General features: G+C 51.2%; 1 protein-coding gene across 6 annotated transcripts in view; it reads right to left on the bottom strand.

The window, feature by feature from the left end:
- PRAG1 (PEAK1 related, kinase-activating pseudokinase 1) overlaps positions 1–26,564 on the bottom strand; it is a 35,306-nt gene extending 8,742 nt beyond the window's left edge. For 2 of the 6 annotated variants that reach the window (XR_010388790.1, XR_010388791.1), the window contains exons 1-6: positions 26,454–26,564; positions 23,555–23,949; positions 20,391–22,198; positions 11,284–11,441; positions 6,879–7,618; positions 2,608–3,699 (exon numbers count right to left, since the gene is read on the bottom strand). Coding sequence is in view for 3 of the 6 variants with exons in the window: in XM_064510212.1 (XP_064366282.1) it covers positions 2,662–3,699; positions 6,879–7,618; positions 11,284–11,441; positions 20,391–22,198; positions 23,555–23,839 (4,029 nt within the window). In the remaining 3 variants the exon portion in view is untranslated. Of the gene's footprint in view, positions 1–562; positions 1,226–2,380; positions 3,700–6,878; positions 7,619–11,283; positions 11,442–20,390; positions 22,199–23,554; positions 23,950–25,058; positions 25,081–26,453 lie in introns of those variants that run through there. The other 4 variants (XR_010388789.1, XM_064510212.1, XM_064510213.1 and 1 more) reach the window with 4 other exon arrangements.
- Positions 26,565–26,657: the final 93 nt, after the last annotated feature.

Here is a 26,657-nt window from a genome sequence, read left to right as displayed (position 1 = left end):
CAGAAGATCCTGGCCATGGGAGGCAAGGATGCCAGCTAGGCACAGCAGAGCTACTGCCTAGGGAGGGCCCAGCTTGCCCGGGCATGCTGAGGACAGCGTGGACAAGAGGGAAGGGAGCCATCAGAGCCCTCAAGGGTGGGTGTGACATTGAGCCAGGTCTTGGGGGCCTCTTGCCCCACAACAGTGGCACAGAGGAAACCCTAATGCCCTTCTCCACTTCAAGCACAGGCCCAGGACTGTTTGGGTTGGAAGGGAGACATGGGATGCCGCAGAGGAAGGTAACGGGAAGCATGGAGCTAAGAGTTTCTGTTTATATGAGAGAAGAAGCCACCCACCACATCTCAAGATAATATAACTGAAAATGCTAAAACATTATTGCCAGCCCATATTCTATGGGGCATGCTGCTGCAGGGTACCCAGACCAACACCAGAGCCCATTTCAAATGCCCCAAATCAAGAGAAAGTGTTATGATCACATTAACATCCCACACAGTGCAGGCCTCGAGACAATATCTGCATCAGGGCCAGTGGTTGTCAGTAAGCTGAAACTTAGCATGCAAAATAGATCCAAACGTGTTATTTATGTGGGCCAGCTGGACATTTGGCCAGTTCTTAGGTCCTGCTGAGTGCCCAGCCCAAGCCTTGCAAGCCACTTGCCTCAAATAAACTATCTCCCTGTGGCCAGCCCAGCTGGCATTAAGTTTGTATTTGTCATGGTCCCATCTCTCTCTGCAACCTTCAGTGCTGTCCTGCAGAACTGCCTCCAACCTGTCCCTCACATCCATGCTTACAAATCCAGTCATTTCTTCGTCTTATCTATGCAAAACATGCTGGGCTCCTTCAGGCAGGTTTTCCAGCTGTTTAATCACTCCCAGAGTCCATGTAAGACCACATGCAGCAGGCCAGGGCCAGGCTTTCAACAGCAACGTGTCCAGGATGGTCCACGGAGCAGCATTCATGAGCCAGGAGGCTCCTGAGTCATGCCTATGTTGGAGGGTAGCGGACACAGGAGTCAGATGCAAGAAAGCCAGTGTATAAAAAAAAAAATCTCTGCCGATCACAGTTGGAGCCATCCTGCATTCCTTCAGCAGGCAGGGACGTGCAAGGTTTCCTCCCCATGGGGATTGGGGGGAAAAATCCATCACAAATGGGTGCCCAGCCAAGGTACTGTTCCCTCCCATCAGCAGCAATCGCAGCCAAACAGATAAAGATCCAGGTGAGAAGCCTGGAAAAGATTCACACACAGTGTCAAAAAAAATGGGGATTTAAAATTCCTCCAAGAAATCACACTGGTTCTGGAGATGAACCAAGGCTGGAGGAGAGTACTTATGCATTGCTCCCCATTTTGAGCTAGAAGCGGGTAGCTGAGCCTGAGTGAAGCTGCCTGCTGCTGGGCTCACTCAAGATGCCCCAATCCTGCCCCTTTTCCACAGGCAGCAGAACTGGGCCCAGGGGCAAGACAGCTCTGCTTTGCCTCATGTTGGGGTGGAAGAGGGCAAAAGCAGCCCAACACCCTTCCGAAAAAAACAGTTTTTCTGAGTGGCAGCTCTGCCAAGCCAGGCGGCTCCCATACATCTAGATAGAGGGAGTCAGGCCGCTTCTCCCTCTTCCAGCACGCTGCCATCACATCCCTTCTGCTGGAAGAGCACGTCTGCACCACACCCTTTGCATTTCTAATTCAACCACCAGCAGCAATGAGGGCCTCCCAGATCAGAGACCAATGGCCCTGACCTCCCACATGCCAGCTAACCTCTCAATAGAGGGGTTAAATGCCAGACACAAAGGACAGGTGAATAACCAGGTAAAAGGAAGGAGCAGGAGGGATGGGAAAGCAAAACAGTCTGGCCCCAACTTTCTCTCCGGGGCTTTGGATGCAAATTGGGGATTTTTCCATTTCATTAACTTTACAAGGGGTAATTCCCAGCACGCAGCCTCATCCCTGTGAACAGCCCCATCCCAGCTCTCTCTCACCCTTTCACGATCAACGGCCTGCAGGGCTGCAACACTGCACAGGATGATGATGCTGTATTAGCATCCAGAGTATGTAACAGGTAGAGGATATTGAACTACCCACAGCAGAAAGGACAGGTTAGACACACAAACAAGCGGTGATTTTTGTTTCTAAAGGGAGACACAAAACAGATGCTAAAAGCAAAGACATATGAACGCGAAAGCTCCTCCCTGTCCTACCTTGCAAAGGAGCATTACACCAGTTGCTCTTCTTCCCCAGGAGAGCTGGGACAACTCTGCTCACCTCTGCTGCCCACCCTTGTGAGTGGACCTTGTTTCCAGGCAAAGAGACTCTGATGCTTTTGGGGTGGGCAGGAGAACAAAGATATGTTCCACAAGTGCAGAAATCATCTCAAGTATATTGTGCCCATTAGAAACACACACACACAGAGGCAGGAGTTTATTAGTCCACAGACTTACCATACCAAAAAAAAAAAAAAGTCCCCCCAAAATGGGGTAGGTTCCCAGTTTCGCCTGCTCACAATTGACAGTGCTCAAGGTAGCAAACATGTCTGATGTAGATTGGAGTGCAGGGCAGGAGCTAAATGCACATTCACAGCTGACATTCATGCTTTTCACATACAAAGGGCTCTGTACCTTTAGCCGTGAGGAAACCAGGAACCCTTGGCCGCCTCTGAGACACGTCCAAGGTCAGAGCAGCTGCAGCAGTTTTAGTGTGTGCAAGAGAGAGGTGGGCTCGGTGGATGCTAAATACTGGCAGCACAGCCAGTCCTCCAGTTCAACGCTCCGCTCCGCATCCACGGCCCTCTCAGCAAACTTCATCATCAGCAGGGCACGCTTCATGTCAACCCAGTTCTGCAGTGCCTGGCGGAGGGCTTCCTCGTGGTTGAGGGGCTGCTCAGTGAGGTCCTTCCGGGGCCCCCAGAGTAGGCACTGCAGCATCCGCTTGGCCTCGGTGATCCTCAAGCGCTTGATGGGATCCGCTTCCAGCAGCAGGTGGGCCAACTGCTGGAGCCCCCGGGAGTAGATGGACAGGCTGGGCAGAGCAGGCAGATCCTCGGGGCTGTACTCCTGCTCTCTGAGGTGCACCTTCTCCTCGAAAGGGTTGGGCTGGTGCAGCAGCTCGTAAATGAGAATGCCAGTCTGAAACTCATCAAACTTCTTGTACTGAGAAGCCGACACAATCTCCGGAGCCAGCCGGGCCTGGCTCTTCTTCAGTTTGGAGTCTCCAGCTCCTGACTTCTGCTTGGCTTTCAAAAAATTGCTGATGATGAGGCGGGGTAAGCGTTTGTCATCTTTGGCTTTCACACAGCTCATGGGGGGCTTGCACGGGACAAGTAGGAGATTCTCCAGGCACAGGTCGCGATGGATGATGCCATGCTCTTTGAGATGCTCCAGGCCATTGCAGAGCTGGAGGAGCAAGAAGCAAACACGGCGTTCATACAACTCAGGCTTGGCTTGGTGCAACGCCACCGAGTCCCTCACGAAGTCGGCAGTGGTCTGGCTCGGCACCTCCCGGGTGATGACCACCACGCAGTCATGCTCACTGGCAGGCCGGGAGGGACGGAGGCCATCCACAGGAACACTGTTCCCCCCATCCGAGGCCAGCAGCATGCTGGAGGGGACAGAGGCTACAAAATGCCCACAGTCCTGCTGGATGTTGAAGTGGACGGGCACCATGGGGCTGCAGTACGAAGCAGCCACCTTCGACTCTTGAGTTTTACAAATCTGTGAAGAGATCAAAAGCGAAGAAGAGCCCGTCAGTGACAGAGACAGGGCAAAGATCAACAGTTCAGGGACGGGTTCCCATCTGCAGGTGCTAAGGAAGATGTTAGTACAAGCAGGATGCATGTCAGTCAGATCCCCCCTCTGACGCAGGAGACACTTTGCAGAGGAAAAAGCAAAGGCTGTGGCTAAAGATGTGCTGCCTGCATCCCTGGGGATGGTCAACGCTTGCCTGGATGAGGCCCAGTGACCTGACCTGGCTGTCAGGGTGGCCCTACTTGGAGCAGGGGGTGGACAGAGATCTGCAGAGCTCCCTTCCCACCTAAACCCTCCTCTGATCCTAAGTCATGGAACCACTTTCATATCCTTTACAACCACTCCTTTTGCTTGTGTCAGTGATTACTCTTAAAGCTCTGATCAATGGCTAAGGAAAGCCAGCCACAAATTATACTCGACTGGCACAGTGAAGAAAACACTAGGGAAAAAGTCGGAGTTTACAATGGGCTTAGAAATACGTGAGAGTCCAGCAAACTCAAACAAGGCGGGGGGGAAAAAAAAGCATTTACAGTCTGGTATCTCTTAAGCCCACATGACTTTATCTTCATTTTGTTCTATGTTTTAGCATTATGACCGCATTAAAGATCGAACAAACCCAAACCCAAGTTTATTATAGAGATATCCATTAACTTACAGACCTTCTGGCATTCCTATTATATGCCTTTTTTTTTTTTTAATTTAGAGATGTATTTATATCTCACCCACAGGAACCAGCAATGGGCTGAAACTCAGCGTAAAAGGTTTCAAACCCTGGAGCACGCCACTGGCATGCGTGCAAGATCGGACAAGAAATCAATTTTGCTTCCAAGTTAAAAACGAATACAAGAATAGAGCAGACCTGGAGAAATGGGCTGCCTTTGTATTCCTCTAGCAGTGGTTTGAATCAATCTGTTTGCAGGCGATTTGCTCAGATGAGACAATAGCATGGGGAAGGGGCATTTCAAATCCCTATTGTCCTCTCTTTGCTAAGCGAAAATGCCCTGCTGTGGCTGCGTGTTTATTTTGCGGAAAGATAATTTCCAGGGAGTTAGATAAACTGTGGATTAGTGCAGTGGGCTGCAGCGAGCCGCAGAAGGTCCCTGAAGGCAGAAGCAGCCTTCCAGCCCTCTACTGAACAAGCCAGCTCATTCCTCCTTGCAAAGGGAGGAGGTGTACGGCTTTGGAAGAAGAGAGGAAATACTCCTGAGAAAGAGGAGTCCCCAACAGAATACAAGTAGCCGAATGGAGCGGGGAGGATCTTCCCCAGCCAGCTGTTCTTTGCGACGCTGACCGCACCTGAGGTGTCCACCATGCAGCAAGCTCCAAGTAGGTGACTGGTGCATCTTGGGTGGAGAGAGAGGCCGAGGCACGGAGCATATCTTGAATCAATTGCTCCAGCTGCTTCACATTACCCTGCCTCTTTCTAGCCATTTTCTATGTATGTTTGCGTCTGCCTGCATACAGCCTGAGCTCTGGCTCCTGCTGCTCATCGGGCCCCTCGGCCCAAGTCAAGTCCTCTGCCCTTTTTGAGCTCTCAAAGTCTTTTTTTAACTACAGATCTGTGACCTCTTTCCTGTCATAAAACCTGTGCAAGCAGCCAGGAGGAGCAGCTAGAAATCAGCCAGCTGTAAAGTTTCCCAACCTTTCTCTATTTCAGCTACAAAAAAGAAGGCACACTGGAACCTTGCAGGAGATGTGCGTGCATGCATATAAACACATGTCCAGCTTCACTTTATGCTGGCACAGCACAGTCCTGGCAAACTAGTTTGGGCTTTGTTATGGTGCTCCGCAGCGCGCCAGGAGCACAGAATAAGTGCGCATCCACAGTCCTGTTAGACAACAAAAAGGGCTGTTTCTGCCTTAACGGTAACTCATCTGTTGCACCGTGAGAGCTGAGCTTCTGAACCCCATCAAACGCTGCAGGCAAGAGGAAAGGTCTGTGTGTGCCGTGGGGAAGCACGTGTTGCAAAGGAGCGCACCAGTTTACACCGCTCTTCTGCTGTGCTTTTCGAAGGAAAGCTCCAGTGGATTTAGGCCCAACACATCAAAAAAGTTACTGCTCTGAGTGCTGGGCTAAGGGTACTGGGGCAAGCCCTCACTTAACTACTCTGGTTGTTTAGAGCTCCCCTGTTGGCTTGGCTGTGCTTTCTTAAGAGTATCAACTATCTTTAAAGCTATCACTTAACTAAAACATCCCCTTGGGGTTTGCACTGGTGGAATCAATTCAGCAGGGCTTTTTATTCCTGCTTAGTGCATCTCTGGCAGTGTTTTCTTGGCAACTATTTTAGGTTTTGAAAATAACCTGAGGAATCAGCAGCAACAAGGTGCCCCTGGGGTTAAGTCAAAGTAGAAATCAAAGGCTCTGTGTTCACACAATAACCTAGGTCAAGATCCCCGAATCCATGGGATGTGCACGAAACAGGTTGCATAAGCTTACTTCTCTAGGTTTAAGAGAGCTGAATTTGTGCATCGAAATTTTCCATTTCAAACATGAATTTTTTTTAGTTATAGGAAAATATTTCAGACCTGACCTTACACAGCACCTCTAAGTCAGCCTTGCATGAGGCTTGTAGCCATCTTAAGGCTTGTAGTTTCAAGATCATAGAAGCACTCACATGGTTTCTAGGCCAGACCTTCCACTTAAGAAGCATGCAGAAGGAAACAGCCTGTCTTCTGAATAGCTTTAAATCAGCTTGTGTTGTCAGAGCTGAAAGCCTCCAAGTTTATAATACAATATTTCTCTAGAGAACAAAGATTTTTAGCGAAAATGGTTGGGTTGCAGATCCTACTGTTCTGCAGCCATAAGCATTTGACTGACATTTGCTACAATGAAAACTACTTCTCCAAAGTGATCTTTTGCAAGGGTGGGGCAACATAGGTAATTTTGGCAGGGGTTTCACTTGCCAAACTTCAATTATGAGAAGGACAAGCACCAAGAAAACAGGCCATCCTATGCTGATGGTGCTTCCCACAGTCTGCAACTGACTGTCATTCCCATCCATTTGCTAGATGCAGGAAAAAGGAGCTTGGAGGTTCAATCCCAGCTCTGCTGCGGACCTCCAGCATGACTTGGGCCCTGTAGCTCTTTGCCTCATCCTCAACTACAGATGGGGATAAGCCCAGGCACCTCCCAGGCGCAGGCTTACCTTCACGGCATAGGTGGTGGAGGGGTCCTTGGAGCAGGTGGCACAGTAATATATGGCGTCCCCTGAATCACAGCAGGGCTTGTTGCACGTCAGCTTGAAGAGCGACCAGTTGTTCTCGTTGAAGTGCAGCTCGTTCTTCTGCTCCCGCATGAAGCAGTCCTCGCACTTGGCAACCAGGCGGCGCACGGACTCGGCGTAGAGAGCTCCCAGCTTGGCGTACACCCCTTCCTTGCTGTCAATATTGCTGAGGAGGTTGTGGAGCTGGAGGCTGGAGCCCGAAGACACCTGGCTGGACACGCTGAGCTGCGAGGAGGAAAGGGCCTGGTGGTTTCTGCTGGGGATGCAGGTCCCCGTGCTTTTGCTAGCAGCTGAGCCCCAGGAGCCATTTCCTTTCGAGCCTTTCTCCAATGATTCGCAGGAGGAGAAGGCACCAGGGGGGCCCCCCAGGCACGCCGGGTAGCCAAAGGGAGACTCCTCACGGAGGCAGACGTTGCTCTCGGAGTGGCTGATGTTCAGCCTGGGGCTAGTGGCGCTGGCCGCTCTGCCCAAAGAGGCCGGTCCCCAGAAGAAGCCATCCGGGGAGGACACAGTTCTGCTCACCGTCTTCTTCTGGGGCAGAGGAGGCGGGTGGCTGGGGACAGAGGGGGGACCGTCCTCACAGGAGTCAGCAGCAAAAGGGATGGGGGGAAACGCTTGGCTCTCGGCTGCTGGCGGGGAGTGATTTGGCTCCGACGAATGCCCTAGGAGACAATGACACATAGAAAAACAGGCAATGAACAGGGGAACAGACAGTCCTCACCAGCTGGGAGTGCAGGCCCCTCACCACATCCCCATCGCCCCCACAAGTTATCTCTGCCAGGCCCCCGTGGAGCAAAACCCCTTGGCCTGTCTTGCCCAGAAGGCAAGAAGCAAAGGAGATTACACCCAAATCCAAAGCGCGAGCCTCATCGGTTAAAATCTATTGCACTGAAAGCGTTAGGTATTTAATCCAATTTAACACAGCAGGTCTTCAAGGCAGGCTACAACGGCCACCTAAAAAAATCCCCCTCCCTAAACCTTGCCTACAAACTGCATACACAGTAGTAAAAAGCACAGTAAAAAGCCAGGAGAGGGTAAATATTTAAGCCATGACATCACCCGTGAGGCGGTGAGAAGGAAGCACTGGGGGATACTCATTCGACAACAAACATTTAAACATAAGCCCGCTGGGTCTGGGAGCTGCCACCCAGCGTTTCAGCAGCACGGTGCGATAAGGGGAGCATGACTCACGTTACATGCAGCTCTGGCTCAAGTGCGACTGGAGCAGCCCAAGGAGGATATTGAACTTTTTTTTTTTTTTTTTGCCTCACACTGGGCAAGGTTCAAATCCTAGACGAAGGCTGGGGATTTGGCCGGTTCCCCCCAATCTGGCCTCCACCAGCAGATTCTTGGACTGCTCTGCTCAGAGGGCAGCCTGGCCCCGCAATGTAGCTGAGCCGCAAGCAGCCCGACATGCCACTGGCACACAAATTTGGGTGTGTGGCTCCTTTCAGGCATCCATAGCAGCTGCTTTCCTACCTTGGCCAGACTAGAGACGGGTAAAGACCATGGCATGTCATGGAAGAGGGGCGGGGGGGGGGAGATGATTTGACATTGAAATAAAGAGCAATAATTTCAGGTCATGGAGATATAACAAATGTGGAGCAGAGGGGTCTGCAGGGGAAATTTAAAGAACGAACATAATTATTTCAGAGAATATTCTACGTCACTTGAATGACAGGTGGGGCTTTCAATAAACCCGAGCTCTGCTAATGCCTGCACACCAATGCAGGCCTTGGACGATGCACAGTGGGGTATTGCTCCGAGCAAGCTGAGTTGGCAGTGGGATCTATTGCTCTCTTTTTGAAGTCTAGTCCCAAAGCTGACGTTTTCAGACTGGTAGCAAGCCCTCAAACTCACAGCAGATCCTTTCCCCTAGCAAGGCTGCTAATATGGGTTCAGCTGACAGCAGGTGCACCCTCACAGTAGCTGTTTGCTTGCCCGTGGGAAAGCCCCCGGGGTGGTTTCAGGCTGGCGCACAGCAGACGCTCCTCTGAGTCACAACCCCAGTGACTCCCCACCTCTCCTCCACCACCCCCAAGACAGGGGCTTGGCTCCACGAGCCTCTGACCCATGCTGTTGTGTCTGTGCGTCGCCACGTGCTGTACAGCTGTTCAGACCAGCCTTAGCTGGTAGCTGCTCGCTGCCTGAGACAGCCAAGACAGGGTGGGTGCAGATCTGCTAGTTCCCAGCTACCCGAGAGGGGGCCGGCTCGATCCATCCCTGTTCATCCCTGCCGGGGCTTGGCAGAATAACATCAACTTTCACGTGTCACTTCCATCGCCAAGGCTTCCTGGATGCTCCCGCTACAATCCACCACATCCCAAATGACAGCGTTGAGAAACATCCTGGGAACTGGAATCAGCAGCAGTGATTTCAGCTTCCATGGTAGTTTAACTTCCCATAGGAGGCAGTTTCGGCACCCCGTCTTTCATAACATGCTCAGAAACAGTTCTTCAGAGGCTGCTGTCAGCCAGCACATGTCTCTTGTTTCACCCGCATGCCAGCTGGTGGGCACCAAGCTGCCCGATTCCTGCCACGGCCCTTGCCCCGGGTGTCTGCCTGCATTGGACACTCAGCTGAGGAGCAATCAACCGCTCTACAGCTGCACAGTTAACTGTAGAGGCCAGGGCTCAACAAAGAGGCATGCCCCAAGCTTTATCAAAAACCCAAATGCCTGCATCATACCCTGCCTGGTCCACAAGAAAGATGCCCTCCGTGACAGATCTCCCTGCAGAAACACTGGAAAAATCCCCAAGCAGCAATAGTTGGGCACTGCAACTTCCAGTCCAAGGTGCTTTGCCAGAGGATGCAGACAGGAGAAATCCTTCAGCACACAGCCTAAGAGCAAATCAACAGAGGCAACTCTGCCAGGACGCACAGCCGAGTCCCTGTTTTGAGGGGCCAGATTTATTTGGGGGGCTGCTCATGGAACAAATGTCTACACTGTAAACTTTGGCACCCGATCCATGCGCTTAGCCCATAGACGCCAAACAGCTCTTAGTCCTTTTTCACGTGCTGCTGGGCTCTGCCCCAATGTACTGAAATAATGTACCGAAACCCTCTCACAACTTTCCTGACAGTGCTCCATGCCTCCAGCGTAAAGTCCTTCTGCTAAAGCATTCCCCCCTCACGTTTTAACAAACAGCAGAGCCAGTTAATTTGAGCTAAGCTCACTCAGTGACTAACTGAATAGCTTCTTGCTTGCATCAGCAAGAAAAATCACATGCGGGTTACTCGTTTCAAAACTGAGCTGAGTTTAAACAGTTCCTTCTGTCAGTGAGGGCAGAGAAATCCTCTTGTCCCATAACATTTTTGACAGCAATCTGCCCCTGTGCCCAGTAAATAAAGACCTAAAATATGCAAGTTCTTCTTCTACCCTGTATAATTTTCTGGCATGGTCTCACCTTCAAACTCCAAGTTATCAGTGGAAAAAATGGAGTTTCCAGAGCTCTTGCTCTTAATTTTATTGCTGCAAATTGTTGCTCTTGGAGAGACAGAACTTCCACTACACGGAGGCTGCTTTTGCAAAGGAAATGCTTGCTGAGCTGCTGAACTTGTTAGTACATGTCTAAGTTACACACTTCTGAAAAAGGTGACTTCATAATAAATATTTTTAGATCTCAGTTAAAGGAGCAAAGGCAGATATTTCCCCTTCAAGAAACAGCTGCAAATAAAATGAGACAGAGAGATCACCTCTAGCACAGGACTCCTCCTGGTACTCCTCCAATCAGTGGAGGACTTCCTATGGCAAGGCTACCTGTTACTCTGTGCAACATCTGAAGCACGTGCAGGATGAAGCGTATGCAGGATGAGCACAATTGCTTTCAGATGGAGGTTTTATCCAAACAATAGGAGAACCACGGGATGAATGGTTTGGGTGCTGGCCAATTGAAAAAGAGAAAAACGATGGTACTGGCCTGACTGCCACATTCATCTCACAGAAACACAGAACGGTTAAGGTGGGAAGGGACCTCTGGAGATCATCTAGTCCAACCTCCCCGATCAAGCAGGGTCACCTAGAGCAGGTTGCCCAGGACCACGTCCAGACAGCTTTCAAATATTTCCAAGCATGGAGACTTCACAGCCTCTCTGGACAACCTGTTCAAGTGCTCAGTCACCCAAGGGCACCATCGACAGCACCTCCAGGACACCAAGAAGCAGCAGGGTGGAAGACGCAGACAGATGAAGGGTTGCTGTGAGGGGTAGCTTGTGGGAACCTCGCGGCCCCTGCTCCGTGGATGCTGCCCTAGCGGCAGGACTCAGGATGTGGGTAACCACTTCCTCAGGCCTGATGCGGCCTCTCCTGCGCCCGACGCTTGCTTACCACCATCGCTGCCGGTTTGCGTGTCTGAGTCGAGGCTGTCGGAGGAGCCAGCCATGAAGCTGACATGGACGCTCCTGAAAGGTGGGCTGAGGCTCTCGGCAGAGCTGTTGCTGACCCTCTCCAACTCAGCATTACTCGGGTCCATTTTCAGAGCATGCCTAGGGAGAGCAAAAGGGATGAGTCAGGGGCAGATAGCAAAAGATGCACTGCAGGTGCTTGCGTGCGGAGATTCAAGCCAAGAGCAGCCTCGATTTGCTCCCTGCACATTCACACAGACGCTGTGTAGTCATTTACCCTGCCGCAGTATCTCGGTCCTGCACGCTTTTCTTCTTTCGCCAGCAACTGGGGAAAATATCCTACTGATGCTGAGCCCGTTACAGCCTTGCAAAGAGCCAGCCCCCATGACAAAACAGCTGTGCTTGAGCAGAGAAAAAAACACTGAGCCAACATCATCCAGCTCCAGTCTACACGTCCTTCCCTCAACAAATGTGAGGTCCTGGACCACCTCCCTTCCCAGACAGCCTTCTCCTGCCATCACCACCAGTGTTTGCCGTCAGTAAAGCTCCCAAGAGAAGGAGCAGCATCACTCCTCCCATTTTACAGAAGGGCAGGTTGAGGTTGGGCATCAGAGCCCAGTTCCATCATGGTGGAGGCATGGCTGGAAGAGGGGTCTGTCCCTCACAGCAGCCAGCTCTCCAGGGCTGCACAGGAGCAAGCGACACCTTTGGAGATGAGAAGCACTTTTGCAGAAAACAAGAGTGTGCCAAACTCAGGACATGCTGCATAGCTTTTAATGCAAGACCTACTATTTCCCTTGCAGCTTTTGCTGAGGGGCGGCAGGCAGGAAAGGGGAAGCAAAAAAAAAAAAAAAAAAAAAAAAAAAGCTGTGCTTACAACCTCAGTTTAAATGATCCATTGTAGGAAAGCAGGACTTTTTACTGAGATAAAGAATTTCCCCTGCGTTTTCTTCATTTGTGCCTCCCTGGAAAACAACAGGAGCTGTTGAAATAAGACAACAGCGCATCAGGGCACAGTCACTCCTAGCTTTGGTACAGTTCAGATTTTACTGAGTGGGAAATGAAGGCTATTTGCCCACTTCTTTTTTAAACAAAAACTGCCAGTCTGCTGAAAAAATTCAACGCATTGTTTAGTAAGAGTGAAATAGGTTAGTGGAGCACTTGCAAAAAAGAAAAATAACTTCCCCCAGCTATCTCGCTGGAGGGTATCCGGCATTTCCTAATCAGACAGCTGAACGGCTGTTGAGAAAGACAAACAAAAGACATGCACAACTGTTTTCTTGCGACAAACCATTCACACGCCCAGAATTCCTCCTCTTTAGAAACCCCAGCGCACAGCAGATGCCACGAGCTTTTTATTTTAAGGTTGAGAAACGTTTCACTCCACCTTGAGACAAAGCACTTACTCTCTAGTGCTCACACAGCCACATGGAGAGTAGAAAGTGTGAGAAGTCCGGAAGAAACTTCTGCTAGACTTCCTCATTTGCGTGAGCCACCTCGCTCTAAAAATATTCAGGGGCTGAACAAAATAGCGCACTAAAAATCGCATTGGGTATAACTCAGCAGAGACACTGGTCTCGCATCAGCGATGAGTTTACCACGTGCAAGTCAGTCACTGCAGCAAGCCTCTTAGGGACGATTTAGAAAACTTCACATGCACCACATAATTCACAGTTTAAAAAAAAAGAAGAAGAAAAGGAGACAGAAAGAGAGAGAAAGATACATTGAGGTTTTCTGCTCAGTTACCATTAATGCTGTTGAAAATAACCATCTCCTGGACTCGGATCCTTTTTTTGTTTTTTTCCACATTATAAAAACTTGTCTTTAGCCCATAATTATCTTACTCAGAAGTTTATCTTTTAGTAACTTGGAAAAAGAAATAATGCATGGGTGCACACCATCTGACTCGGTAAGAATCAAGGAAGCACTGGAATCCGTAAGAGGAGAGGGAGATTTTGCAAGACAGCCGGTCTCGAGCTGCACTGATGAGAAGCTTTCTAATACCTCCCCCCACCCCCGACATGCCCCCACATAGAAACAGTGCTGGATTTCTGTTTCCTCCCCATCACTGAAACGCAAATGCACAGGGCCGCCTTACCATTCTCACGATCGGACCGAGCTGAGACTTTGCTCCGCGGGTCCAAGGTCCACTGCGCGGCCCCACCTATTCCTCCGCGCAACCTGGGCAGAACCCGGCGTCTGCCGGCACCATTTTGCCTGCTGTGTTTGCCGGCGTTGCTGTGAAGTCGTACATGCGGAGAGCACCGTTTCCTCTCTGTACCGCCGTGACTTATGTAAAAATGCAGTTCCTGCCTAGGCGCAACACTGCAAGAGAAGTCACTTGCTGCCGAAACGACATCCTGCTCTTGTTTCAGATGTTACAGCAAGGCCAGCTAACACCGCCGGGAAACACCTCCGCTTCACATCTCCCTCTTTGCCTGTGAGCTGCTCAAAGCCAAGACTGCAATGTGCACAGATTAAAATACTGATCGCTGTATCAAAGATTTGCTGAAAATGCTCAGGGGAAGATACAGCAATGGTTAATTTACCTCCGTTTCCAAAATCTGTGCTCAGCACCTGAAGTGTGACTGGTAGCTTCAAGAGCAGTGCCAGCGCCTCCCCCATGTAATAGTGCATAAGCAACAAATTGCAAAGAAGTCAGCTTTCCCCATCTAATAATCTAAAAAGACAGGATTTCCAGACCTCTGAATTACTCTCATAAGTTTAAAATTCCTTTGGTTATTCAATATCCTCCATGCAACATCCTGGCACATTCAGGCAGCCCCTCCAGTTCACTGTTCCCCAGTTTTCCCATCCCAAATGCTTTCATCCAGCTGACTTATCCACATGATTTCCACTGTCCTTCCTAAACCAAGTCAAGGCTGAAAATGGTGGTCTCACAAAAATACAGCGTGAAGGCCTATATTGTTGCCAAGGGAGTCAGACCATTTGCAATGCTCTCTATTGCATCTTTGGCCAAGGCAGTAGAACACTTCGCGTTTCTTGGGCATCACATTGACGAAGCAGCCAGTTTAACTTCACTTTTGTGAATAGGCTGTGGTCCCATCTCACACTGTGCTGGAGCTGCAGGAGGCCAGCACTGCAGGCTGCTCCGTACCTCGCGCTTCTTGGAGAGAAAGTGGAGATGGGCACCAAATGACGGCTCCTCCCTCATTTCTCCTTAAGGAAACAGCCTAACCTCGACTGAACTGATTTGGCCATGGGAGTTTCCGAAATACCTGCTGATTTTGATTTCGCTGTATATAGTGAGCCATGAAGCCATTTTTCAGGGCTGCTCCACCAGCAGAGCAGCAATGTAGCAGCATCACAGCCCTACAAACCAGGAAAGCTTCAACAGCCCGTGCTCAGCTACTTAAGCTGGTGCTAAACCTGCAGATAACGACTTCTGCCAGGTTAACATGCTTTCAACCGATGGGCTTTGCCTCAGGTGGGGACCAGCCAAACGCAGACAAGGGCAGACCATGCTTAAAGTCAGAGCGCAGCTTGATTTAACCAAAGCATGTTTATGGACATGCTGTTGCTTCAGTGGGGGATGTTCTGCATCCCATCAGGGGATGCTCTGCAGCCAGAGGAGGTCCCGGCCATCGCAGCACGGCCAGAGGCAGAAGCGTCCAGGCCATTCCCTCTCCTGGAGAAAGCATCCTGGGGGACTGCGCTCAGGGAAAGCACATTTTCATTCATCGCAACTGCTTTCTTCACTCAGAATGAAACGAGTGTCCCCCACACCCTCCGGGCAACTGTAAGATGACAGGGCTTAGCCAGATTACAGAGATTATGAGTTTTATAAATCATGCAAACATGGGAGGGAAGCATAGGAAAGCAGGGAACACAAACAAATCACTGCAGACCAAACCACGCTCCAGGATGAGACCAGCTATAACGTGAGCAGGATACCCCCTTCCAAAATAAAACACTGGAGCTAACGCACGACAAAGAAAAGCCAGAATGAATTACAGCTACTATTGTAGCGTCAAACACAACACATGGCTGAGCATAATTATTATACAAGAGGAAGCACCGTTGTACCATATGCTTGTCTGTGATGAAACATGAATAATTATATCTTTCTCCTCCCTCCACTGCTACTTCTTTCAGCATCTTCCTCTACACACACAGAGCAGTTAAAACCAGCATAAGGAGCCTGCAATGTCTGAGGCTTGCATTTGTACCTGTCCCTCCACTCCCAGCCAGTGAGGGAAACCAAAATCAAGGTGACAAAGAGATGATTTTAAAACACTCACAGCTCTGTCCAGAAGCCTATAGCTCTCCTCCCTATACCAAAACGATTTTCTATAGCACAGATTAGGCTGAAACAAGTGTTTGGAGCCCGGATATCCAAGGAGAAATTTGGATGGGGTGCAGAATTAAGATGGTTGGTAAGTAAAAACTGAATCACTGCACCCTCCCCTCCAAGGTGGGTGAGAAGGACAACAGATTGGATTTCACTTTCCGGCATGGCCCGTTAAGCAGCAAGATTAGAAGCAGCAAGAAAAGCGCATGACCCTCATTTTAAAATAAACAATCTCTCCTAAAAGCCTTGTCTGAGAAGTCACAAACTTCAAAAATAATCCACTGGCAGAAGCAGCATGCGAAATTCCTGATTAGTTCCAGACAGAAATCACAGGGAGAATCAAAATAGCATTTAAGAAAGCCATTTCCAAATTTGGCTCTGAAAGGCCTATTACCTGCCTGTGCTGGAACGTGATTCTTGATATCCATCTTTCTTTGCTCTCTCTTTCTCCTTTTTTATTTTTATTTTTTTAACTTGGTCCAGATTTTGTGTGTGTGTGTGTGTGTGTGTGCGCGCGTGTGCGCTTGTGCGTGTGTGTTTTTAATAACAATAAAACTGTCCTGTCCTGGACCAAACAGCATGTCCCTGCTGTCAGCCACAGATGATGCCATCATGGAGAAGGGGTCAAAATCTGGGACCTCCTGATTGTACTTGTAATTGCCACAGCAGCTCCATGAAACCAGTCTGCTTTTGCTACCAAAGAGAAACGGATGCCTCAGGGATGGCATTAAAAAGGAAAAAATCCTGTCTCAAACACGGCACTGCTCTGTCACAGCCCGATTTCTGGCAAGAGATGCACAGCACGGTCCCACTAGGCAGCACCATCTACCCAGCAAGGAACTTTTCCTGGTAAGCCCATCTCTAACATCGTCATCGTGCATAGCAGAGGCATAAATTTCATCAAGGATCCATTCCTTATGCCAAGTAAACAAAGGACACACTACAGCATTTCCCATTGGAAGGGCCCTTAAATCACTATTGCACATGTAAGTCCTGAGGATCCTAGTTCCCCCACAGAGCCCTTCCTGTGGCCAACTACCTTCCCAGCTTTGGAAGAAAACCAGCTGCCGTTTTCCTTTTCCAGTCTCTTTCCTTTTGTGAAGCCACGGTTCAACCCATTTTCCATCTCATTTTGGACCATGCAAACCTTAAATAACTATAATCTTTCAAACAAGAAAGAAAAAGAATCATACAAAGAAAGAAGTGATCCAAAATGTTTTTATATAGGAAGAAATGGGCACCAATCCATTATTTTCCCTTTGTGTGTCAGCTTTTAAAGCTGTCTATAAGCACTCTTCAGCCAACCTGGGAGATAGCGAACCAGAGTTTCCTCAGTGCCTGGCAGGAATTACTCTGCTACATTTTTTTCCCTTTTAACTGCTGGAGCCAAGATGAACAACAACAAAAAATCTTAATGTGATACATATTTGCTTTTTGTTTCTCGGCTTCAAAACTAGTTTGAACATATATACAAGTTTCCTTAAAATAAGCAATTAAGTTTAATTAGGAAAGCCAAACAAGCGGGCTTCATTTTCCACCACAAAATCAAATATACTGCTACAGCTTGAGATCTAGAAGGAAAAAGGATGGTTGCACACTCCTCCTGCAGCTGAGCTAAACCCTAATCCGCAACAGTCCTGGAGTGCTGCAGCTCCAGCTACAACCAAGTTACTTCATTCAACCGAGGCCAAAAAATGCTCATATTTGCAGGGTGGGTTTAGGCATTTCCTGCAAACCCAGCAGGTTTGTTTGCCTCTGCCCAGAGAGTCCCCTGCCATGGCTCTGCCCTAGCAAAAGGCAGCATCCCTCCAGCACACAGAGGAAACATGGACCTGAATGGCCTTAATCTTGCCTGAGGGAAGTTCCCCCAACTCCCCTTCATCAGCACAACCAGGTGAGCAAGGAACTACAAATCACCTGAAACGCTAAGCCCCAAACCTCCAAGACCCCATCACAGCCAGGTCTACACCGGTTTCATCTATATCCATCCACTCAAGGAGCCTTTGGGGCTGTGCCACCAGCAAACGCCTTATGCTGATGCGCTGCGCTTGTGCGAGGGGACTATATCAGCGTAACAGCAATGTAAGTGGTTCTTCCAGTATGGACAAGCGCATGGGCACAGATGGTCCAGGCCGAGGAGAGACTGAACACATCTCAAAGTCATCTTTGTGCGCAAGACCTCCTCCCTTCTTTGGGCACTTGGCTGCAGCCCAGGAACACCAAAAAAGATGTTCCTTCAGCACTGGGCAAGAGGCATGCCGTCACCAGAAGCGGCAAGCAATGACCGCCCAGATAACGCAATCCAGCTTTGGTGGTTATAACCAGTCGAGCACATACCAATCCCTTCCACTGCCACGTGCAGGCAACAACGCCCTGATCCCTGCACCAACACGCTCGGAGAAGTGAAGCTCGAGACCAAACCGAGAGCGCGCTCAAGGTAAACATGCAAACTAATCGGACCAGGTTTGCACGGCTTGCGAAACCTACCGTCTGACCGAATCGCTCCTCACGGTGGCTGCCAAGGGCTTGGCAGCTGGAGGGAGGGCTGCGCTCAGCTGCTGGTATCACAGTGTTTGGGAGGCAAATACACATAGCGCAGCCCACCGCCTGTAGCCGCAAGGGGAGAAGAGCGCTGCCAGTACCCACCTCAATCACCTGGCATGGTTTATGGCTCCTCTAGAGATCCTGGACACGGACGTCACGCGTTTCATGACCTCGGTTTCCCTCCCCTCTTTCGCAGAGGCTTTTCAGCGCAGGAATGCTTTCAAGATGACTCAGAAGCAACCGCTACAGTTGGCATGGCCTCATCACACAGGCAGCCTGAAACAGCCCCTCCAAGGAGTGGAAACTGCTCCATACTTCTCAGGAGGGATCAAACTGCACATGGGAGGCGACTGCTGAGCGCACGTGCCTGACTCGGAGCACAGCTGGTCCAGCTCACACAGCCAATGAGATGCCCTGACACATCGGGAGCCTCCTGTCTCCACTACTGCGTGACGGGTTATAACCACCACAGCCGGAAAGGAGACTCCAAGCACTGCCAGGGGAAGAAATCCTTGGCCCTGACATGGGGAAAGGGCTCTCTATGGCTCCTTCTTTAGGAGCAGAAGGAGGTCCCAGCGCTGCATGCGGAGGATGCTGCTGGGACATCCATTGCTGAGTTTGAGTGCCACCACCCTTCTGGCCCACCCAGCAACCTCTGCATCTGCAGGGGAAGAAATCATTTCCTGGAGGACTTTCAGCAGGTCCTAAATGATCATTCCTCAAAAGCACCATATCATAAGAACTCTCTGCACTGCTGCACTTCAACAACACTTCATCTCATGTGGCAAAAACAACCTCAAGCCACTGGCTGACATGAGATACCAAGTGGCAGCAGCCATGAAAGAAAGTTCACGGGGTCAGAGCTAAAGCACCTCTTAGATGCCATCTCTGATGTTCAGAATAAAGGCAATAAAGCTTGCCTGTACGCTCACTCGCTGCGGCTCCTTTCTTGCCTCTGACTTCAACCAGGCATGCAGCAGTCCAGCAGGAAGCCCAGCACTAAGGAGAGCTGAAGCCTCTGGTTCATCTGCTCCCTTTCCTTGAGAAATCTCATTTGTTCAGCACTTTATTGATTTAAAACACTAGTTCCCTGGGCTAGCCAACCCAAAAAATGTTGAAAATTCAGTGCAAGAAGAAAGCAGAGGACTGATTAAATCAACCACAAACCCATCCCAGAGAGGACATTGATGCCTACGCATAAGCCTGATCAAGGACCCCAAAAGTGAGTTTTCTTTCAAACACCCTTCCCTTCTTCTCTCGACTTTTAACTCAAGAGGCTGGAGGCAGATCTGCTGCGCAAGACCCAGTTCCACATAACAAATCTGAAGTATGTGGTGAAGCAAATGCAGGACATGCGCAGAACGTGAAAGCATCCCTCCCCTGTGATCAGACAACCTAATCCATCAGTTGCATGGAAAGGAAATCAATCTTTCTTCCTCTGTTTTCTCTTTTTTTTTTTTTTTTTTCTGATGCACATGCAACTGCAGATACCGAATGTAAACAAAATATTGGAAGCCAGGTTTATTAATTGCTTAGCAGAGCTCCTTCCTTCCCAGATGGACAGCATGCCCTTGTTCACATTCATTTTGTAGAGCCTGCTGTCACTCTGTCTCCAAACCTGAATTCCAGGACAGCCACGGTTAGGGGAAGGCTGCCTGAAGCTAGGCAGCCCCCACGCTTAGCCAGCACGTGTTAGACAAGCTCGCAGGCAGGACTCCCCCCCTGGGAAACTGCAGCTTCAAGAATCAGTCTCTAAGACAGAAAGACACCGGAGCCAAACTGAAAACGAGGATTTTGGAGGCCACTGCTAGGAGCACCAAGAGAGGAAGTGTCCAGTGCCACCTCCAATAGGGGCTTGTAACCCCGAATTTTGGGTCATACTCAACACTGGGGGTCTGTGATGACACAGAGGAAAGCTGGCCCAGAAACACCAGCCATCCCAGACACAGGCACTGTTGTCACTTGAATATTGTACCCCAAGGCAGCACATGCAGCCCTGAAGGGCTTTCACTAGCATACCTGGCATTTGGGCCGGGACTTGCAAAGATCTGGCATGCTAGGAAAGCAGTTTTACAGTCGCGCAGTCACCTCCCATACCCCTGAAAACCCACCATTAAACAGAAAGGGAGGAGAGAGGAACAGGAAGCATCTTCTAGTCAACTGACCCCTGCAACAAACACCGTGACTGCAAATGCTTAACAGATGCTCACGCACACCCTCTCACCCGGCTGTACCTGGACTGCTTTTTTGGTGGTGGTGGTGGTGGCGGCGGTGCAAATTCCACGCTGTTGCTCCTGTCTTTAGGAAAATCAAAGGAGAAAGATGACGATTTGCTGATCCCAGCCTGGCTCTCCGGCATTGAGCAGTCATCCGCAAGGTGGGTACCAGCTCTTCTGTTCTCCACTCCCCCCGCCCGCGGGGGGGTGGCGAGCCCCTGCTCCTCCTCCTCTTCCTCTATCCGGCACTGCTTGCTCCATGCCAGGGTGTAGTATTTCTGCCTCCTGTCGCAGGACGAGCCTGTCATGCCTCTGCCAGCCTCCTCTGCAGGGACCCCGCTAACACGAGCACACGGAGAGGGGGACACTCCGAAGGCACCTGTATCTGTACAGCTCCTCGGCTGCAGCTGAGCACTGGTTGCATCACGGCTATTGTCGTCACCAAACCTTGCCGACGAGGAGCTGACCGGGGGCACGTGAGTCCCCTCACTACCTGGCTGGCTGTTTTTGGACATCTTTGGGGGAATGGCCGGACTCTCAGCAACTGAGGTCTTGGCAGGAGCCACCAGGTGAAATCGCGGGCCGTTTTCACTTCCAGACGCTTGAAAGATCTCTGCAGGCTCAACGGCAGGTGATGAGCTCCCAAAGTCGGGGTGGGAAGTGGGACTAACACACGGCCACTGCACTCCCACGGCTGAGTCAGGGCTGCTGAGGAATATAGTCTTATGATCATCCTCCGTGTGTGCGGTCATAATAGTTATCTTTGCTGCTACCTGGGCGGTGGAGTCTTGGTACTCCTTCTCGGCGCTCAAAGTCCAGCCACTGTCCCTCCATGTACCATCAGCTTGCTCCTTGCCGGGGCTGCGGGCCAGATTGTCCGGCTTTGCGTGTCCACCGATGCTCTTCAGCTGAGCTTTCTTCCTCTTGGTGCTCTCCGCATAGATGGGATCACCACGGGCTGGCTCAGCGAGCGGGGAGCGCTGCAGCTCCACCAACGCCTGCTGAGAAGTGCTCAAGCCCTCGGGCTGGGGGCCTCCGGGGAGATCCAGGTCTCCAAGGAGAGGAGAGCAGTCATTCTCCTGGGGTAAAGCAAAGGGACCACTGCCAGGTAGCGCGGCAGCCTCCGAGCGGAGGGCCAGCTTTTTCCTCTCCGAACACAAGGCGTAGGGGAGAGGGTCACCTTGGTCTTTCGGGATGCAGAAGGCCACGTTCACAGCTCTGCGCTCCTCTTCACTGAACTTCACTGCCCTGCCGCTCGGCGTGGGAATATCGGGCGCATCCTGGTGCCTCCAGGCCCAAGAAGCTGAGCCCTCCTTCTCAGCCCAGGAGCCCTTGCCCTCCAAGCAGGGTGGCTCCTGGGAGATGGGGTGCTCTCGGCAACAGTCCGCGATTGAACAGTACTCGCCCCCTTCACTTTCGAAGCCAAGAGAGGGATGACTGTAACTGCCCTCCAAGGGGAGCCCTGCTCTGTCTCTTGCCTGGAAAGCAGGGCTCCTGCTGGAGTCCGTAGTGCCTCTCTCTCCCAAGGCAGACAGATGAGGGCAGAAGCCCCGATGCGGCAGGGTGAGCTTGTCTTTGGCTCTGTCCTCCTGCCCGCTCACCTCCCCTACAAACACCAGGCTGTGGATGGAGACGTTTCTCTCCACCCGGCTTTCCAGGCTGCGCAGGCCCACCATGGAGTAGCTCGGAGGGCAGCAGGATGAGCAGTCATTCGGTGGGCTGTGCGCGAAGGGCTTCCGCACGCCACCACCGCCAAAACTGTTGAGGCAGATCCTCTGTGCATCTCCTGGTTTCAGAAGGAGGTGTTTGCCAGAAACCCAGCTGACCTGCATGGGCCAAAGAGACAAATGCACTGTCAGGATGTACAAACCAAAAGGGGAGCAAAGAAAATACCCAGGTCCACACAAAAGTCCTCTGGCATTTACAGTCCATTTCGCTCTGTGCTCACCCTGCTGGTAACTACTGCAAACCTTTTCTACTTAAATTGCACTTGTCCTACTTCCCGGACCATTTGCAATCCTTGCATTACTGACGGTGGCGATGCACCAAATAAGGCATTCTCCTTCCTCTTTCTGTGGGTTCGCAGCCAGGAACATTTCCAACTTGTCATCCTGCCTGTGAATCACTGTGCAATTAAAAATTCAGCAAGGGAAGGAATATTTGTGCTTCCCCTGCTATTTTTGTTTCATTTCACACTACTGCTTCAGAGCCGCACACTCCAGAGCGCAGGCACAGACTATCACAGGATAAACCTGGCTACACTCAGCAGAAGGGACTGGGGGGCAGGCGGAGAAATGTATCCGAAATCTTTTTGTCTGAGGGAAATCTATCCTGATTTGCATGATCTTGGTCATTTCTTCCAAGAAGCAAGGGAATTTTCTAAACTGTCCCTTCGCCTGAAGACCGACAGCTGTATCTCTGCTCTGATAGACACAGTTTTGCAGGATGGAAACTTGAGATAAAAACCAGGAGAGTAAACCGGAAGCATAATGCCTGCCGCCCCACCGCGAGGTCACAGCAGCCTCTCTCTTCCCCCACATCTGCTAAGTGCTGGGAGCTATTCATGCGGCAGCAAGCCTGTGCTTTCAAGGAGGCTGTGCCTGCACCGTTCAGGCTGGGAGTCAGCTGTGGAAAAACATGAAAGGGATGCTGGGACAGCAGGGATCCTTCCCACTCTTCTGCTCGCCAAGGGAGAGCGGGAGTGGGAGAGGCAGGGCACAACACGTGCCTGCAAAGTGATACCCAGCTGCAGTCCCCGCACCGCGATGCTGCCGAACCGGCTCCCACAGCGCAAAACTCCACCTGGGGCCAAATCCGCATACGCAAATCAGCAAATCAAACCGCCCCACCGGTGGGAGCCTGCACTCATGTGCCCTTTCTCCCTAAAGAAGTGAGGCAGAGCAATGGGAGGCTAACAGCAGATGCAGCGAGCCCTGTTGCAAGCAGCTCCAGCTCTTCTGGGACACAGGCACTCCTTTGCACATGCCTCATGAGCACCATCTCATTCAACTTTAGCCAAGAACACTTTCGGAAGCCACCATGCATCTTAAAAACCCAAGACAAGACTAGAAGGAAAAACAATGGGAAGGAAACGGTTTTAACAGATATTCCTAGTGCTCCCCACTAGAGGTGAGTAACGGGAAGCCATGCACTGAATCGCCACTCCCTTGATTAATCATTACCTGCGACAGACCTGAATTCATATTCATATCCGCCCACGAGTCAGAAACATCCGAGTTTATCATAGTCGGCTTCACGGCGATTGTTGGCTTCGAGAAAGAGGAGGTATTTACACCTTCGTCTTCCAACACTGGGCTCTCAGGCTTGGCCCTGACTCCATTCGGCAGCACGCTGCAAGCACCCGCGTCAGGGGGCGTTTGCAGCCGATGGGAACTCTTGGGGTTGAAGCAGTTTTTGCAGGAGCCGGGCTTCCAGACGTGTTCCACAAATTCACTGCAGGCAGACATCTTCAAATCCTCTCGGCTCAGACTGAGAGCCCTCTGCCTCTTCTGCACTGTCCGCTGCTGCTCATTTTGCGTTCGCTCCCCAGAGCTGGTCTTACAGATCACCTCGTTACCTGGAAAAGCACAACACTGTCCAATTAGTTTTGTTGTACATGAAAACTGGAAGATTTTTAATAGGAGAGGTTATAATTACACTTACTCTGCTTTCATTACAAAGGCTCATTGTTTACAAGGCTTCTTTCACAGCTTAGCTAAAGCCCACACAATCACTTAAAAAGCTTCAACTTCTAAGCATAACTCTATAATAGAGAAGACATCAAACAAGCAGCATTCCTATGTGATTTAATTCCCTGTTTAACGAGCACACATAACCAACCTCATGCGAGGCTTAGACCAAGGGTAAAGGAAAGAGGTCTTGGAAATGGCTCTTCAGGGCCCCAAAAGCAGAGCCCGGCGGGAAAAATTTGTTTTCCCAAGTGACGTCCCCTCTCTGGAAAGTAAAAAGAGCTGGAGATACAGCAGCCAGAATCGGTGACCGTGTAACCAAGGGGACCAGCAGCAGCCTCCCTTTGCCCAGAAACAGTGCTGTGATTACTGGGGTTGCGCACAAAGGCTTCTCTCCCACCCAATGCAATGGAGAAAGGCAATCAGCACGTCTGGGGCTGGCACTGATTTGAGCAAGTGCCTGGCAGAAAGCGCTTGTCTGGCTTGCCAGGAGCCACATATAACAGTGGCAGCTCACTGAAATGATCCATTGTCTGCAAGGGGAAAAACGTTTTGCTCTTGGATCACTTGCAGACAAGGATCCCTTCCCATCTTCCCTCTCCAGAAGGAAATGCCCCAGGAACAAGACATTCCTGCATTCCTGTCCATCCCCCCCACGCAGCCAAGATCGCGCTCGGCCAGAAGCTATCCGGAGCTAACAACTTTGGAGATGCTTTGGACAACAACTCCCGCAAAGCTCAGTAGATTAGGGAAGAGGAGATCAGACAAACGCAGCTAGAGCAGGAAAATTTCAGCCTGCTGCTAGGGATGTCACAGCACACTAGTTCCCTGCATCCCTCTACAGGGTCCTTCCCTGTGTAACCATCTTTAGGTCGTCATCTCGCAAGCCAGTGGACACCTAGACGAGCCAAAGCAAATCAAGATTCCTTCCCTGAGGGTCTCTGAGCAAACAGGCAGTTTTAGACCCCAGTCAGGACAGTACAGGAGGAAGATTTACCAGCCTGATCGTTCAGCACTTCCACCACACAGGCCTACTGCAACAAAACCATAGTTATGGCCACTTTCGCACCTGCAAAACAGTCCCCACGTTAGTAATGCCTCCTGCCTCTGGGCTCAAAGGTACCCTGGCCATCCTCTCTGACGGCCAGCGTACACGCAAGTGTTTGTCCCTGCAACGTGGAGAAGGATGAAAAACAATAAAAGCTTGGGTAGGACACAGCAAACGGAGAAGAGCCACCAACCTGCACGCATCATCTACATTCAAACATCACCTGTGGGACGTTCTAGAAAGGTTTTAGAAAGGTATTTCCATGGATTTCACAGGCTGCAAATTAACCAAAGGAGATCAAATCACTCTTGGACATACACTGACACTCTGTACTTCAGCAAGATTATTATTTGCAGGGAAACAGGCTTTTAGAAAATTATAATACTCTTGCTTTGTTTCCTTTGAGATTTGGCAAGCAGCATCCGGTACTTAATTGAACAGGGGATTGCTTTCGGACTCTGACCATCCGCTGAGTCAGCGGGGATGATCTGAATGTCCGGTTATTAATTTTATCAACCCAACTGAAAAACAACAAATAAAAGTGTTACGATGCAGAGAGGCTTAATCCCAGGATGAAAGCTGGAAAGTTAGCCATGCCAGCGGCTACCATGTCACCGGAAGTTTAATGTGAAACCTGACAAGATCCAGCAAAGAAAAGAATCAAAGGGAGGAAAGCAGGGATCAGAGCCAGAAAAAAACTCTTCATTTTTTGATTTGATTATCAGTGCTGCCTGCTCCTTTTTTTTTTTCAGATTGGGATTTCCCTCCTTGCAGCTAGAACAGCAGTGGTTTCTCTCTGGCCAAACCTCCCTGCAGGTGACTCTGTGTCAGCGGGTTGGCAAAAAAGCAAGGAGCGAACCTGCGACAACCTCTGCGGCCCGGCGCTGGGAAAGCAGCCGGGCCTCGGCCCCAGCGGGGCGAGCCAAAAAGCAGCACCCGGGTTGGATGTAGCCTCAGGTCCCCAGAGCCCCTGTGCCCTCCGGGGCAGCGGGCAGGCGCCGTCGCCCGAGGGAAAGGGTGCTGTAAAAAGGCTGCATATTATCTCCAACATCTATATAGCTTGTATTTCCGTGCACGCCGCACCGGGACGCCGCAAGGATGCTCCGGCGAAAAAAGTGGCTCTTGCTGCCGCCCACCCCCTCCGGGGCTCCGGGCATCCCCTCGGGGCCGGGAAAAGTTGAGCGGGGCTCCCGGGACGGCTGCGGCGGGGCTCGGCTCCCCCCCCCCCCCGCCCGGCCACGTGCTCGGCGGCACCGGCCCGCAGCGGCGGCGGCGGCGGCTTTGTCCCGGCGGCGGCGGCGCCCGGCGCCCCCCCCTCCCCGCGCGGCCCCCGGCCCCGCTCACCGGCCTCCGCTGCCGTCCCGGCGCCTCCCGCCGCCGCCGCCGGGCGAGTGGCGAGCGGGGCCCCGCGCGGGCTGGGGGCGAGCGGCCGCCCCGCCCCGCCCCGGCCCGCCCATCCCCGCCCCGCGCGGCGGCACCGGCCCCGGCCCCGCAGCACACGCGCTCCCCACCCCGCGGCAAACCCGAGCCCCGCAACGGCGGACCGGA

This window comes from Dromaius novaehollandiae, chromosome 4 (genome assembly GCF_036370855.1).
Source record: "Dromaius novaehollandiae isolate bDroNov1 chromosome 4, bDroNov1.hap1, whole genome shotgun sequence".
Taxonomy (NCBI): Eukaryota; Metazoa; Chordata; class Aves; order Casuariiformes; family Dromaiidae; genus Dromaius; species Dromaius novaehollandiae.
The sequence above is the reverse complement of the archived record's forward strand: the minus strand, read 5'-3'. Positions and strand labels throughout refer to the sequence as shown.